Source organism: Falco cherrug, chromosome 11 (assembly GCF_023634085.1).
Source record: "Falco cherrug isolate bFalChe1 chromosome 11, bFalChe1.pri, whole genome shotgun sequence".
NCBI classification, from domain to species: domain Eukaryota; kingdom Metazoa; phylum Chordata; class Aves; order Falconiformes; family Falconidae; genus Falco; species Falco cherrug.
In genome coordinates, this window is record NC_073707.1 from 7,893,205 (window position 1) to 7,909,860 (window position 16,656).

Genomic DNA, 16,656 nt, shown 5'->3' on the forward strand with positions numbered 1-16,656 from the left:
TCTCCTGGCGGTGTCTGACTGTGCTTTCTGCCCCTACAGGCTTCTCTAGTTGTGTGGGTTTTCATCCTGAGGTTCATGGGGGACCTGCCAGAGCCAGCCATGTTTGCCAAGAATGCCACCATCAAGAGCGGCTCCGTGATGACACAGATATATGACACAATTGGCAGGAAAAACCAGGTCCAGTTCAGGAACGACAGCCCAAATATGGTGAGAGGAGCAGGCTATGTCTGTATTTTCATGTGCTTTCCTTGGTTTCTGTGCTGTTCTCCCAAGAGTGCGAAAAGCAAAGGAACCCTTTCATGCTACTGCACATGAAATGCAGAAGTGCAAGGGACCTCTGTCAGTCCTGAAAGGGCACTGCAGCTCCTTCTGGCAGGAGGGAACAAGACAAAAACATCTCCATTTGAGTATCTTCCTGTCCTTAATGAATCATTCTTGCTGTGCATTAAACTGATTTCCTATAATGGTAATGTATGTTGCAGAGAGAAAGCAGAAAGGATAACAGGATTTCAAAAGGGATCTCTTCCCTGAAGCTCAAGCGGTCATCCAAGTTGACGGGGAAGGTAAGAGGTGGAAATAAATTGCTTCCCCTAAGTCTTCTTGCCTGGAACCTTTTATCTTTACCTTCTGACAGATGTTATGTGACAGCAGCCTCCCAGCTGGGAACTTGTTCCCCTGCCAAGCCAGCACAGCCCTGCGTATGGGGTACCTGGTGCACTGTTCTTTTGAAATTATCTCCGTGTACAATGCTGTCATTCATGCTCTGGCAGATTACTTCCATCCGTTCCTGCCGCAGAGTGATGCCTGAACACAGGGAAGAAGTTATTACTGAGAATTGTTGGTGTTACAGAACAGTTTGCCCAAAGCCCTGAGAAGGCTGAGAACCACCGTGTCCTTAGGGCTGTACAGGACAGTATAAGAAAGTTCTCTTGGCCAGGTATCCTGCTGGAGCACAGCATTTATGAGTTAGCTTGAGAGAGGGAGGAGGGGAAATATGGCCTGTTCCTAACTGCTCCTGCACTGAGCAGAAAATTTTAGCCAGGAAGATTGAGCAGGAACGTCTCTCACTTCTGGGGGAGCTGCCTGGCAAGAGGGGAGGTTTCTAGAGCACTCTGGGGTTCTGCTTGGTTTCTTTCAGGTGACAGACCAACTGAAAAATGGAGAAGAGGCTTTCCAAGAGGACAGCTCGATCTCTGAGAGACCGATGTCCAACCTAGAAAAAGTGCACTTCATTATTGGCAACGCAATCCTGCGTCCTGCCATCAGGTAGGAAATTTGTACCTCCTTTCTAGGACCAGGCACCCATTAGATCAAGGAGATTCAGCATCCCCTTTCCACGGTTCCAGACATTTTCCAGATTCTGGCAATGTCTCGCACTTCTCTCTGGAGATTCCTGGCTGAAAGCCCAAGGTAGTCACACAGAACTGAGACTGCAGGCCACACACCTCTTTGGAGGGTGGTTCCCCTTTAGCAGAGGGGACCGAGAATGACTCCCCTACTGCCTTTTGTGGTATCCTCATGCTGTAGTTTGTCAGCTGCCTCCAAGTATGGCTTTCTGAGCACCCCACACACACGCAGTGGGGCAGAGCTCAGGGCTGTAACCCAGCAGCACCTGGCGGTGGAACGCAGCCCTGGTATGGGGGAGAAGAAACGCTCAGAAGAGTAAGAAATACGGAACTGATGTACACTAGGTGTGTAAGAGGTGTTCCTAACCTGTTTCCCAATTAGCCTCTTGTTGAGCCCTCAAGCAATGTCCCCAGATCAAATGGTTGAAGGCCTGGCTCACTAAAAGAAGAAATCCTGCTCATAAGCAGCATGAGGCTGGACCTTAGGCCAAGCATGGTGTGAAGAGCAGACAGAAGCTGGTTTGTTCTGACCTGACCCTGAGGATTCTCTCCTCCTTTTTAGCCCATTTTAACTTATGCAACACTATTCTGTAACAGCCCATAGGCACAGGCCTTGACCACAGCCACGGGCTGCATTCCTCTCTGCATAGTTGGTTTGTTTCAGTCAGGATGCTCCCTGAAGCACATCTTCAGCTGGCAAAAATCTTACGTCAAGCTATCGTAATAGCCACAGGCTAAGCGTCTACTCCCTTGGTCTGTGTTTCATCATATGTCCTATCTGGGAACAAAAAACTCATCCACCTTGTGTCCTCCCACATCAGACTTGCCAAATGCGTGTTCCAAGTCCAGAATATTTAAGACAATCTTAAAATAGCAGTTCTGTTTGTATGCAGATTTTTGCATCTGTTCCCCATATGTCCTTGCTGCAGGCAACTTGCATTTTCAGCAGCTCAGTCTGAAGCACCTTTGCCTCCATTCCTGTGCAAAGACTCACTCCAAGTTTACTGAAAGTATAAAATTAATCCTGTGCAAAGACTCGCTCCAAGTTTACTGAAAGTATAAAATTAATCAGGGTGTCCCCCTATCCTTATCCCAAAGCCCACATATGAGCAGACAAGAGCCATGAGATACAAGCCACATACTGTAGAGAGCTTAGAGCAAGTTTCACATGTGGGGGGCAGCAGTGCCATTTCACACTGGATGATCTGGCAGTTATTGTCCCTGCACAGTTCCCCTGCTTGTCACAGGAGGTAATCCAGCGTGGGAATTGCACTTGAACTGCTCGAGTAACAGGGGGTGGTAAAGGGTGCTAAGTATACCTTGAGCCTTTTCCTGCCAAAAATAATCATGCTGCAATCATGCCAAGCTTGCAGTGGAAACTTAGCCAAAGACAGTTCAGGCAGTGAATCATTATCTGTTGCTTTCCCATGTTTTATTACAGAGATGAGATTTATTGCCAGATTTGCAAACAACTCACTGAGAACAGCAACAGGAGCAGCTATGCTCGAGGCTGGATCCTTCTGTCACTTTGCCTTGGTTGCTTTCCTCCTTCAGACACATTTGTGAAGGTACGCTACTAACCTTTCCTACAGCAGCTTAAATGCCTCAGCTGATCTGGTTTCTTGTGCGTGTTGGTGTTTTAATATAGAGAACCACATAAACTGTTTGGCTGCCATAGCAGGTGGTGCTGTGATTTTAGCAGAAACTATCTCATCTCATATGCTTACCTGGGAATTTAAAAATAAAGCAGATCAAATAACTCAGGGGGGCAGTATAAAATCACGCGCACACGCACACGCGCACACACTCACACACACACTCACACACACACTCACACTTTACCAGTTCTTAGCTTACATCTCCAAGCCCTACAAAATCCAATAGAGAGAGATCTGGCCTTTTTCATTATTAATCATTCATTAATTTCCAAATTTAAAGGGATGATAAATCCACTTCATGACAGGAAAGAAACCCCAACAGCCTGTGGTTCCAATTTGACATCAGTCTTCCTCCTAGGTCTTAGCGACAAACAGAATCCATAGATAAGCCTGACTCTTCAGCCTGGCTTTATTTATGCCCTAGCTCAAACGATTAACCTAATCATAAATGCTGCTAAATGGACACTACTCGGAACAAACCAGACACAAGCCATAGACATATTTTGACATCAATCTTCATCCAAAGACTGTGAACCACACAGAATTCATGAAAGACATGATCATACTCTATCTCTAGGAATATTCTTAATCATTAAAATAACCAGGTGACTGGCTCGTGCTTGCTCTAAATATGAGTATGTCAGTACAAGGCCATGCTTACACCATGTCATTGAAGATATCAGAGCCATACAAACTCCAAAAGCTCAGTTCATGCACTCCTCCTCTTCTGGATGTCCAATCTTAATCCTTAATCATGGACTTTATTGATATTGCTAGAGAACTTAGTAAAACTAAAAGTAACCATCGTCACCAGTCCTAACCTGCAATTAGCCCTCTTCCCAGCACTTTTGTTCATACAGAATGTCAAAAGAGTTCAGGCTCTTCAGTTGGAATCACTAACACTTGCCCTAACCTAATTGTAAGAATGAAGTCTCCACTGTCTAATATTTATTGTGTAGTTAAACATAGTGAATAGACTGACACAAGTCTTCTTCTTGCAGAATGAATGAAAACTTGGTGTCTCAAACCTCCTTTTTCAAAACACTAATGCCAACCCTAACCTTTAATACTTTCTAGTGAACTGTAAGCTAACTGGTCACTCTAATCCAGTAGATCAACTGCAGGAGGTTTCTAATGTTTTATCAGGATTACTGTTTCCCAATTCTTTCTTATGCTCTGTGCATATAGTACCTGTTGAATTTCATCCACCACGGGCCCACAGGCTATGCACCATATTGTGCTGAACGTCTGAGACGTACCTATGTCAACGGGGCACGGACTGAACCTCCGAGCTGGCTAGAACTTCAGGTAGCAACTCCCTTTTTGCTTGATTGTATCAATCTGTGTCATTTTATACTGGATTGCATTTACTAACCTGTGCTAACAGATCTTCCCAACTCCGATCATGCAAATCAATTGCACAAGGGGATTGAAGACCAGGTGCCTTGGTCTGGGCAGCTTCTCAGATGCACCTCTTCTGGCTACCATTAACCTAAATCCAGTGGAGGATTTAAGTTAAAGCTCTTACCATAATTTGTGGAAAGAACTGTGCAGGGCTTATGCTTTTAAAATGGAGGGAGGAAGTGTGTATGATAGGGTTATATTGCCTCCCCCCCCGCTCCTTCAAATATCACCGTAGCAATTAGAAGGCACACGCATACCCACTTCAAGTGAAAACTTCAGTTCAATTCCTTCCTAAATTTGTGCGACCCTATTGCCTATCACACATCTCCCTGGGTGAAGTACTTGCTGCACGCCGTCTCTCTACTGATGCATGTCAGGCTGCACCCAAAAGTCATCAGGCCAAATAAGGCTTATAAAAAAAGTTCGTCAGTCCACACTGTTATGTGATAATCAGCTCCCCTGAGCTGTGGGGAGGCGAGAACTTGAGTCCAGTGCTGCTCCTGGGGTGTAATTTATATTTAAGACTCACCATGCTTTGAAGAAACTGTGTGGGTGTCAGAGATTCACTTAAAGATTGTTGACTAGGGTGTACAGTGTGTGGAGATCTTAAACCTAAATGTCTTCATTCTTCACAGAAAAGTAAGGTTTTCCCAGAATTCATGTCTCTCATTTAACTCTGACTTACAGGCAACGAAGCAGAAGAAACCCATTATGTTTAACGTCACCCTGATGAATGGCCAAAGCATCACTGTCCCTGCAGACTCTGCTTCCATTGCCAAAGAGATCTGTCAGTTCATAGCAGATAAAACCAAACTGAAGGACATGTTTGGTTTTTCGCTCTACATCGCTGTGTTTGATAAGGTAAAGTGTAGAAAAATAGAAGGAAAGCTCCCTTCTCTTTCTGTGCAGTTGCTGCTGCCTACCCAGCCTCACTGAGGACTCCCTCTGGCTTCTGGAAGCACCCCTGTACCAGTTCTATGCTCAAACCAAACCAGCTCTGAATCCTACCTGAATCTCAGCACCTGATAATCCCATTCTGCCTTTCATTGCACTGCTGCACATCACTCTCTTGGTCTGTGTTACAGTACTGCTGATGCAGCCCCTATCCTGCAGCACCGGAAGCCCAGGTCCTCGCCAGGGCTGCTGCTGTTAGCTCGCACGCTGGCATTTTAGCCTCTCCTTCCCTTTGCTTTTTTTTTTTTTTACAGTTATGCTGTAAAACAGACATACACAGCCAGATGACATCTTGAAGCTCAGGCTCAGCCATCGATAGCAGAGAAATTAATTCAGGGATGGAATTTCTGTTTAGATTACAGCAACACTTGCACATGTGCTTAAGGGCCTATACAGGGGACAAGGGAAGTCCAAGGAGACAAACAGAAGACTGTGAGCCAGAGCTGCTTTGTCTTAACTTCCAACTCATTTTTCCCAATACCATCCCTGTGCATAAAAATACACACGCTTATCAAAGTACAACTTGCACATCCATCTGCTTACGTCTTCAGAGTGTCTCTTACTGTCAGGAGACCAGGAGCTTTGGGTTTGTTGTCCTTCACTCAGACCTAAAGCAAGCATGCCAGTACACGCAGTGTCCCTTTGTTCTAGGTCTGGTCACTGGGTGGGGGACGAGATCACGTCCTGGATGCCATCTCGCAGTGTGAACAGCTAGCGAAGGAGCGGGGCACCCATGAACGCAATGCGCCCTGGCGGCTCTATTTCCGGAAGGAAATCTTCACTCCCTGGCACAACTCCAAGGAGGATCCTATCAGCACTGATCTCATTTACCACCAAGTCATTCGCGGCATCCGTTTTGGAGAGTACCGTTGTGAGAAGGTGGGTCTCCTTATTCGTCCTCTTGAAGAGGATGAAAACTATATTAATGTTTCCCACATTAAAAAGCAGGAAGGTGAAAGAAGTTTCTAGTGGCTATGAGCAACCCTTCCCTTCTTAATGAACAATTCCTGTCCAGGTGATTGTACCAGCTGTCACACTGGCAGCTGTAATTAATACATTTGGTTTTCTGCAACTTTCAGTTCATGTGGCAGTTGGAGGCGTGTCCAAAGGCATAGTTTGGGTCCTTTTAAAATATCTTTGCTAATAATCTGTTTGATGCTATGATTGTGTGATGTTCATCTCCCCTTACGCTGGATGACTGTCAAGAGTTACCCAGACAGAAATGGAGAAAAGCCAGTTCCTAAGCAGGCTTCAAGGCTGAATGAGGCTATCTGGACTTTGTGACATCTTTCTAGGCCTCTTTTAATGGATTCATTGTTGCAGGAGGAGGATTTGGTGGAGATAGGGGCAAAATATTGTTACATCCAGTTTGGAGATTCCATCCACAATGAACTTGTGCAGAAGGTGCTCCATGACTGTATCCCAGTGAAACAGCTGAAGTCCAAGCCCCTGGAAAAGTGGGTGAGCCTTATAACCTATGCACATGCTAAGGTAAGAGGTTTGGCTGGCACTGCTGCGTAACCACTCGTGCACCAGCTTCTGCTTCTTTCACCATTTCCATTTATGAATAGTCTGTTGGGGGAAAGAAGGAAAAACATCTCAGTTTGTGTATCCCAAACAGTTAATCAGGGCTGGGGGAGAGGAGAACCTTTCCACTCACTCTTCCATATAGGGGCTCAGCAGGGGGGCAGAATGAAAAAAGTATATTTCAGTCTCTGGATAGAGTATCTTTTACAGCTCTCTATCTTCCATCTGACAATCAAGTCAGGATGGGCGTGGGATGGAATATTGGTTTTGATCTGGAAGTGGGTTATGTGAATTATTTCCATGGCACCCAAAGTGCGTTAGACTCTGAACAGATCAGTGAGTGGGGATTTGAGGGAAATCTGGAATCCACATGCCTGTGGGTGGCCTCAGCTGCATGTGGCTTGAGCCCCTGGAGGCTGCTCCTGGTGTGACTTTGTCCAGGTACCCCTGACACCAATGACAGCAGAGGGCTGTTGGGGACCTCTGGGATGAGGCCCGCTCTTTATTGTCTGCAGATCGTGCAAATCAGATTTTACTGAGAAAACCTTGGATATCTTTTTATACTGCAGGCCCCATACACACAGGACCGTCTGTCTCGTCAGACTGTAAAGGAACAACTCGTAGATTTTGCTCGCTTTCAGTGGCCCTTGCTTTTTTCTCGATTCTTTGAAGTCACTAAATTTTCAGGTAATACCTTGAGCCTGGGAGTAGAGGACAGATATAATATCAATAGAGGAGGACAATGTATAGCATTGATAAGGAGCTTTTTTCTACATTTTCAGGTCCCAGCTTGCCCAAGAACCACTTCATTGTTGCCATAAATTGGAAAGGTATCTACTTCTTGGATGAGTCGGAAAAAAGGCTCCTTGAGCTGACTTTCCCAGAGATAACTGGCATCCACACCAACAGGTGAGTGCCCCAGAAAGACAAGATCTGAGGAAGGCATCTCTGCCTACACTCAGAAAGGGTCTTCCACCTAGGAGGGAGGTGTAGTTTCTCTGCCATCCCCCTGGATCTGAGCCTGGAAAGGTGGTTTAGCCTAGGTCTGGGAAAAAGGGACAAGTTCTGAGCAGCCTGTAAAGGAAATACTGAATTGGCTGGATCTTCCCAGCTGGTGGAAGGGAAAGATGACCCTGCTCAGCCAGAAAGGTGTAAGGAAGCACAGACATGCATCAAGACAGGAATGGCCCAACTAACTAACGCAGTTCAGCCATCCTCTGTTGTTCGTGCCAGGAGTTGTATACTTCTTGAGCACAATGGACCTGAACAAGATAACTGAGGGACAGAGGGTAACCATTGGCTTGCTGAGGACACACATCCCTGCATCAGATCATTCAAAGACCAGAGTCTTACATACACAAAATTACCTCTGTGAAGGGCCATCAGAGATTTAATTAGTTGCCTGGTTACTCCAAAAGAAGGGTGCTCTTTTGTCTGTAATGAAGCACTTTTGTACAAAACATGGTGGAGTCCAGAATGAATTTGAACCACTTCAGTCCTTCACACCTACTAACTCATGAGAAGGCAAATTAAGAACTACCAATACTTACTGCAAGGGAGTTGTCTGCAAGGAGGTGTAGGTTCCTTGGCTGGGACTGCAGATGGGTCTGTAAGTGTTTCAGATGCTCTGGTAACAAACCGTTCAATAATACGTAGGGCAGTGAAGTCTTTTGGACAGAGTTGCACTCTCATCACACTTCATGCCGAGGAGTTTGTCCTGACATCTGTAAACAGCGTTGTCATTGCTGAACTGGTGGTCATGTTCCTGGAAGGACTGAAGAAGAGATCACGATTCGCTGTGGCAATGCAGGAGAAAAAATCCCAAGGTAAGCCTTAAAACTTTTCTACAGAGCAGGGAAGGATTCTTGAAAGAGCCCACAGCACTTGTTTGAAAGAGCTCAAAGGAAAGAGGGAGAACTTCAGCAAGAGTCCCTTTGCTCCACAAGGGATGCATAGCGATCAGCACAGCGATGCTGGGCAATAAGGCAATGGGATTCAATACCTTTGCATAAAAATCACTTTTCCTTACTCCTTCTACTTCTTCGCATACTTTATTTAGATAGAACAGCATCAAACAGCTCCAGGCTCCCTGGAAATACTTTCTAGAAAAATTTCATGGAGGTGGTAAACTGGAATTTTCTGTGGAACATAGGTGGCTGGAACAGATAAGGGGGGATTAAAATGTAAACACTAACTTTACCTACTCACAAATATTGAGTTTCTTTCCATGCTTTACTGCCAGATCTAGACACAAAGTCAGCATGTATTTGAATCGAATGGAGCTTTACCATTGCCCTTGATATACCAAAATCAGGCTGTCAGAGGAGATTTAAATGATTTGTCTGAAGCGTTACTGGATAATTAGCCGTATTTACACAAATCACAAATCACTTTCTATTGCTAATTGAATTCAGGCCTTCAGAATACAATTCCCTTGTCTTTCGTGCTACAATCCTTTTGTGTTTTCTTGGACTGTCAAGCCTGAACAGTACTCCCTTATTCTGTTTTCCAGAAGACCCTGCCATCCTGTCCTTCAAGAAGGGAGACATGCTAATCTTCACTGAAGACAAAAGGCTGGAGGCAAACTCTGGCTGGATCTGTGCCCAGAATGAAAGGACAGGCAAAACAGGGAACGTATTTTTGGAAGAGATCTACATCATTCCTTCTCTCACAAAACCCTCTAGTCAAGTGCTGGTAAGAAAAGCTGTATATTCTCTTTGAAGCGACTGGAAGATAAATAGTAATAACGATGTTAAATATGATTAAACTTGTAACTGGAAGTTAGTCGTTCCTCCGAAGTCAGACAAGTTCTGTAACTCCCATTGAAGCAAAGCATTTCATTCTGTCCTGTCTGAAAACAAAACTAAAACTAGCTCAGACTCTAAGGTGAAGATCGCAGTTGCACAAAAGCAATGACTTTGCAAAAACCAGTCTTTTTACCATTAGTGATTTCAGTGCCTGGAATTGGTAGCAATTAATGGAAATGGGTGTGCAGTTGAATTTTCCTGCATTCACACTGGGCTTGATTGGTGATCATACGTTATGTCTCAAGGGAAGCTCTAAGTGCAGCAGGTTACTCTAAAAGAATATGCTCTTCGAGAGAGTCGACGTTTCCCATCGATCACTCTGCTAACAATTTTGTCTTCAGTTTTGGAGATTCGGGATATTGGATACTGTGCTAACAAGTACAAAGCACAGTACAAGTACACAAATGCTACAAAAAGTGGGGGGAAAACACACTGGGGGTAAGCAGATGCATTTTTAGCCAGTGTTGTGTTTTGGATAATCACATACATTTTGATGGCCTCTACTGTTGGGTCTATGGAATTTGCTTCCTTGAGCTGACTATTTCCAAGTCTTTCTTGAGTCTCTGAAGATGCTGCTTAGGGGACGTAAGGCCTCCTGCAGCACAGACTGCTCAGGTTCAGTACGCACGATGTGCACGCATACGCTGAGTAACACCTGACAATCTGTGCAGAGGCCTGTGTCCATGTGACATCTCCACATGGCTGTATCATTCCAGAGTTTGCTGATGATGTCTCCAGACCAGAGGAGGACAGCTTCACAGAACTCCTACATGGATGAACCTGATGAAGAGGATCTGAGAGTGAAGCCTTACACCCTGGAGGAATTCTCCTATGAATACTTCAGGTGAAACTCTCTGTGTAGTTTTTGCCCTAGGAAAGTTCTTGTTCATCTTCAGTGATCCTTAAAGCCTAGGATGTAATGGCATCTCCCATTTCTAATTGGGTTTCTTCTTTTTGTTTCCTGTGATTAAGTGTGACTTGGGATGTGCAGAGATTCTGGCACATGGCCATCTTTCATCTGCAGAAATGCGAAGGGAAGGGTAGAAGAACCACAGTTGGACTTCTTTTTTTCCAGCAGGGCCTGTTCTTGCTTCTAACCCCTTCTTCTTCAGCACTTACTAGCTAGTGAGGAGGCACAACATCTCAGGCCTTGGAGAGCAAGGGAAAAATTAGTCTTCTAAAATTTCTCTTCTTTTTGCAAGCCTTCTCCCTTCTGAATCTACAAGATTTTTTGTAGATTTGCCTGTTCTTGTTGACTTGCATTACGAAAGGAGATATGAGATCAAAGAACATGCCCAGAGATAAGTCTTTGTAGTAATGACCTCCTATGATCATAGCAATACTGATCCAGGAATTTTGTATTGCCTGCACTTATCTTCATTCAGGACTCCAGAGAAGGAATCCATCAGCAAAGCTGTTCTCCAGAAATCCCGTGGGCGCAGCCAACTGTGGGCACACTCTAAGGAGCCCTTGAAACAGCCCTTGCTGAAGAGAGCGTGCACAGACCCTGATCTTCGAGACTTGGCCTGTCAGGCCTTCACTGATATCCTTTCACTCTTCCCTTTGGGACCTGAGGACACTCAGGGGAAGGAAGAACTACCACTAAACGCACCTCCGTTAAGATAAGACGGCACCCACATTACAGGGGATATATTTACATCCAGGTGGGGGCTTTCAACTGTTTCCCTTGTCTTTGGAGGAAAGGTTCCTACTCCCTCCAATGCTCCACAACTCCTGATGGCTCACTTAAGTAAGAATGTGGCTTTAGGAATGACTGAGATTTACTGTATATGCCCAGAGCAAGCAGCTAATACAGTACAAATCCCAGCCAAGCAGTGACCGCTGCACGGGGAAAGGAGGTAGCAGACAGGCAGGGCATATTGTGCCAGACCCTCCTCCCAGCATTTGGTACTTAGGCATCAACAGAGTCACTAACGTGTTAGAATCCAAGTGAGACTTCCCATTTATCTTCCAAAACCGGCCTGCTTTTGTCCTTAACAGCACAATCACCCATCATGAAATTCATGGGAGACTATCCCTCAAAACAGACCCACTCCTCTGTGGAAGTCACTGACCAGATATTTGTAGCAGCTATCCAGGAGGAGGTCCTGCGGGATGAGATTTACTGTCAGATTATGAAGCAACTGACTGAGAACAGAAACAGGTACTCACCGGGTGCAAACACCCTGCTTCTGCAGAGCCCAGGGCTCATGTGAAGGTGCTGAGCAGCAACCCCTGCTGCACTCGCGATGGGGCAGGAGCAGCGGGGAAGGATGGCCAGATGTCGGAGTGGCACCTACCCTTCCCCCTTTTCCCAGGCAGTGCTGTGGGGGTCGCCTTTGTGGGGCGCTCGGGCCCACTGCCCAGCAGCGAGAGGCCACAGAGCAGGACCCTTACCCTTGAGCTGCTGCGCTGCTCCCACCAGCGCTCAGCATCCCGCTCTGCAGAGCACGGCGTGAGGCCGGCGAGGTGTGACTGCAGCCCTTTCTCCCAAGGCATCTGTAGAGAAAATACAGCACTGCCCGGAGTTCTTGCACGCTTTCAGTGGCCGCTCTGCCAGCCCTCAGCTGGTTTGCAGTTTCCCAGTGACTGTATTTCCCTCCTGTCAGCACATAGTTCACGTAAGACTTTTTACCACCAGTGAATGCTTTTGAGTACTTCCATTAATTATACCTTTTTTTAAATATATATATTTATACTTTTAGCAAGTAAAAAAACACTTGCAAAAAAAAAATACATAAAACAATCCCCCTTGCAGAACAGATTGGTTACACAGGCCCCTGCCCATGCCCAAGTCTCTGAAACAGGCTGGTGGTGTCTTCCCCACTCGTAAAATGAGAATTTGACCTATTTCCAGGCGAACTGAATTGCAAAAAGAAGCTTAAAATAATACTAATTATTAACAAAATGGTTTGTCCTTTTCTAGCTGCATTGTGTCATGCAAAGCTTACAGCAGGAGCTTCTAGTTTCTTCTTTCTAGTTATTTTCTTACTGTTCCAAAAATATTAAATTTAGTGGAATTTTTACCATGTGTGTAACTATGAAGTGGTAAATTTCCTTGCATGCAGTAAATCTTACAGGCTATTTAACGCATAGTCTGTAACCATGGTGCTAGTGCCATGCCTGAGGTACTCTACCAATGTGGCCACTGTTCTGAGAGGGATCACTGATGTGGAAAAAACAATGCTTGAAAGGTGGCTATTTCCATACATTTTCATTAGAACAGCCAAAGCAGCAAATCTTTCACCCTTCCCAGGCTACTGCGCTGTGGACCGTGTCTTGTTCTCACACAGACACACCACCGCTGTTCTACAGAGTATAAATGGGATTAAAATAGCGTGTCTTCATCTGCAAAATTAGAAAAGTAAACGAGCGCAAAGGCAGGGCCTCATTATCAGTAGTGTCTGGTGCCCGCTCAGAGGCAGACCTGCTCACTTTCCCAACCAGACCCACTTCACACCGTGTAGCGTTTCAGAGCGAACCCTGGGACACGGCTGAAGCGTGTCCTGCTCCTGGCTTTGAAGCTGGAATGACCAACCACCTCCTGGCAGCAGAGCCTTTCTTACTGGTGAGGGTGAGATGCCAGAAGAGCTTCAGCTGGCAGATTTCACAGGTCCAGAGGCTGAAAGAACTGACTTTCTGCCTGAAAATGGCATAAACTTGATCTGGAGCGTTTAAGAGCTGTAAGTACCCCATTACACAGTGCCACCTACACGCTCATTTTTCCGAGCAGGAGCACACTTAAGGAAAAGGCAGCTGCGTGCAAGTGTTTGGGCCTCGAGCAAAGCTGGCTGGCATGGGGGCAGGGGAATACAAACAGCTGATGAAGCACAATCCAAATACACTTGAGACTGAGCAGCAAATTGACAGTGGCTTTCCAAGAGGATGGCACCAGGGTCACTGCTGCCAAGACGACTGTTAAACTAGAAGCTTATCTTTATTTCTGAATGATATTTGCAACTGTCATGAATGTTTACCAGCCAGGATTTAGCATCGTCTTCGCATATGGGCTGTGGTTGGTGCACAGAAAAGGGCTGCCAGATCCTGCGGGAAGGCTCTGTTGGGTTTGCAGCGCTCTGCTGGATGGCACCACATGCCGTGATGGGAGCGTGGTTCTCTTCCTTGTAGCTGGTGTGTGGTCAAGCAAAGAATTCTATGTGGCTGTAGCAGAACAGTCTGCTTCGTGTTCACAGGTACAGCGTGACCAAGGGCTGGCAGCTCCTTTGGCTCTGCACTGGCCTGTTCCCACCCAGCAAGTCACTGCTGAAACACGCCCAGAAGTTTGTGGAGACACGTCAGAGGGAAACACTGGCCCTAGAGTGCAGTCGGAGGATTCAGACAGTGATGAGGTAAATGATGCGGCATACAGCCAGCTCAAAGCGCTCAAAAATCACAAATCAGGTGCCAAAAAGTGCACAGGCTAAAATATTGGGACTTCTCCTTTCTTTTCTCTCTTTACATTGCTTTTTTTAGTGATCATTATTTTTAATTCTCTTACGGACTTTGAACCACTAGGAGAAGTCTGTCACAGCTCTACTTTGTTCTTTCACAGAGCTAGCAACATTTTTAAAAGTTCAGCATCACACATAACGGCTTGACTCCCAGGGCTGGGTGTTTCAAACATCCTGCAGGGCATGCAGTTGAAATGAAATCCTGCAATGTCATTGATGAGGTCCTGACCTTGGTTGCCTTTGGTGAGGCAGCACGTCCTTGCCCTCCTTACACGTGCTTGAGGATCAGTCCTGAGTTCGCTGAATCTCAGCAGCACAGAGCTGCATGCGTGCAGCTAAAAAGACTAGGTTGTACTCTTGGTGGGGTGGCACTGCTGAAGTCACTGACATCTGCAGAGTGCCAAGGTGGCTCTGTTGGTTTTTCTGATGGTGAAGTAAAGCAGATCCATGCTGGGAAGAGAGGATCAACACAATTCCTTTTCTTTGAAGAAACCCAAACGAGCAAAGCCCTGACACACAGCTGCTCAACAGCAAGGCCCTTCTCAGTCCGCTAGGCATTACCCCAGTCCTGGTGAGGGTTGAAGCAACAAGGCCTCCAAACCACAGCGCTTCCTGAGCTTCTGAGTGACTTGTTGGTGTAATGAGCGTGACACAACTAGAGAGACTGGAAGGGCTACCAGGATTTCAAGGAAGGATCAACTGAACTGTACAGGAAAGGTTTCCCTAGATTCCTCCAGGCACTGAAATTACCCAGCCTGACGCTCTGAGAACACAGTGCTCTAGCATCAAGGTTAACCCCCACATTCTCCCTTCTGATGCTGCTAGAGTTGCCACCTGCCTGCCACAAAGAAGCTGCCCAGTGATTTCTCCCTCCAGCTCCTCCATCCCCCCCTTTCCCTGAGACTGGGCCCTGTGTGTGCCTGTGAGCCCTGTGGCCAGGCTCGAGGGGAACGCTAACGCAGTGGCTGTCCCCCTTGCAGCGCATGGGTTTTGGCACTGCTGGGGAAATGTCACTGCACATTGAACTCGCCTTTGAAGTGCCTGAAAAATGCAGGGCAAGGAATGCTATTCATTGTTCCTTTCTATGGAGAAGACTGAAAATTTCCTGCCTCCCTATATCATGTGCTATTGATGCTCTAAGCCCTGCTGAGCTGTATAGAGCTGCTTTATGGAGCGGGGAAACAGGGAGGGAGAAGCAGAATGTGCTGTTTGGGAGGAGAATTCTATGTGCTAAACTGCCCCTGATCTGGAGCCTGGGGGATGGGAAGAGGAACAAAGACAAATGTTGTTTTCAAGAGCATTTCTTTTCCTAAGGTTAGACCTGCACCTGCTCTTAATAGATTAGACTAGACTAGGCGTGTTTCAGTTGGAAGGGACATACAATGATCATCTAGTCCAGCTTCTCCCTGTAAGTAACCTGCTGTCTTTGGAGAGGGGTGAGCAGGCAGCTCAAAGGACTGACTTACAATACGTGCGGTGGAAGCCGGCTGAGCCCCTGGGTACACCTTTTCCTCCATAAACAGCTTTACAGCTTCACCCCCAGACTCCTGGCCAGGGAACCAGCCAGCACCCTGATGGGTATTAAGCAGATCATTCCTTGGCAGTTAATTCCTAGCTGAGGCTGCAAGGGGAGATGGCCTTGTGCCTCCAGCCCAGCTATTGCACTTCCTTGGTCCCCTGTGACCTCCCTCTGCTGCAGGGCCAGGAATAGATGACCGGGCAGGGCAGGTCCCCCTCCTTACGTGCCTGCACAGTACCAAAGCACATGCTGTTCAACCTGGTTACAGTCAGGTTTTCCTTCTCCAAATGGAACTGCTACCTTATTTCATGGAAAAAAAAATAGTTTTCGAATCCACAGAACTAAAACTGGATGCCAGACTAAGCTCTCTTCCTGAGAGATCGGCCCAGCGTGACAGAGGACTCTGGCTCATAAACTAGTGTACAAAATCTCCTAACCACCTGCTCTGTGCCAGTGAGGGCAGGAAAACACAGCCCCAGGAGGGAAGGTGCTCAATTTGTCCTCAGTTTAACTGTATCAAGGCTTTTGCATGACTCGGACTTTGGGCCGGTTCCTTTGCTCTAGGTATTACCTCAAAGGACTGGGGCTGTGCAGCGTAACGCCTCTGGCTCGGTGGTTACGCTCCTGCTCTTACATAAAATGCGATGCTTCTAGCAGCCCTCTGGACTTTTCCAGTACTTGCCTCCTGAGCTGTAACTCATTTTGTGACTGAATGCATCTCTCTTTGCTGGTACAAGAATTAAATAGAATGCATTTCTCCTCGTGGCCACCGACTTCACACACTTCAATAACAGTAAGGAAAAACGTTGCTGAAGTCAAGAAGAGGTAATGGTACTGGCTAGGAAGGTGCCTTATGCATGCAGCCTCCTTGCAGAGTAGAACAGACTTTTAATATACACCCTAATAAGACCCTCAGTTTCTTGCTGTTAATACACTGCGTTTGCATTCGGGTGAAGGTCCACTAGAGCCCCCTACCCCTGTGTATCCCCC

General features: G+C 46.4%; 1 protein-coding gene across 3 annotated transcripts in view; it reads left to right on the forward strand.

Moving 5' to 3' along the window:
• Positions 1-16,656, forward strand: part of MYO7B (myosin VIIB) — a 55,927-nt gene that overhangs the window by 31,281 nt on the left and 7,990 nt on the right. For 2 of the 3 annotated variants that reach the window (XM_027808839.2, XM_027808840.2), the window contains exons 25-40: positions 40-207; positions 483-563; positions 1,139-1,266; positions 2,788-2,914; positions 4,193-4,312; positions 5,096-5,269; positions 6,014-6,241; positions 6,686-6,853; positions 7,459-7,576; positions 7,672-7,798; positions 8,546-8,715; positions 9,402-9,583; positions 10,413-10,540; positions 11,082-11,239; positions 11,707-11,860; positions 13,890-14,045. In XM_027808839.2, coding sequence (XP_027664640.2) covers positions 40-207; positions 483-563; positions 1,139-1,266; positions 2,788-2,914; positions 4,193-4,312; positions 5,096-5,269; positions 6,014-6,241; positions 6,686-6,853; positions 7,459-7,576; positions 7,672-7,798; positions 8,546-8,715; positions 9,402-9,583; positions 10,413-10,540; positions 11,082-11,239; positions 11,707-11,860; positions 13,890-14,045 — 2,387 coding nt within the window. The remainder of the gene's footprint in view (positions 1-39; positions 208-482; positions 564-1,138; positions 1,267-2,787; positions 2,915-4,192; positions 4,313-5,095; positions 5,270-6,013; positions 6,242-6,685; positions 6,854-7,458; positions 7,577-7,671; positions 7,799-8,545; positions 8,716-9,401; positions 9,584-10,412; positions 10,541-11,081; positions 11,240-11,706; positions 11,861-13,889; positions 14,046-16,656) is intronic. The other variant, XM_027808842.2, reaches the window with a different exon arrangement.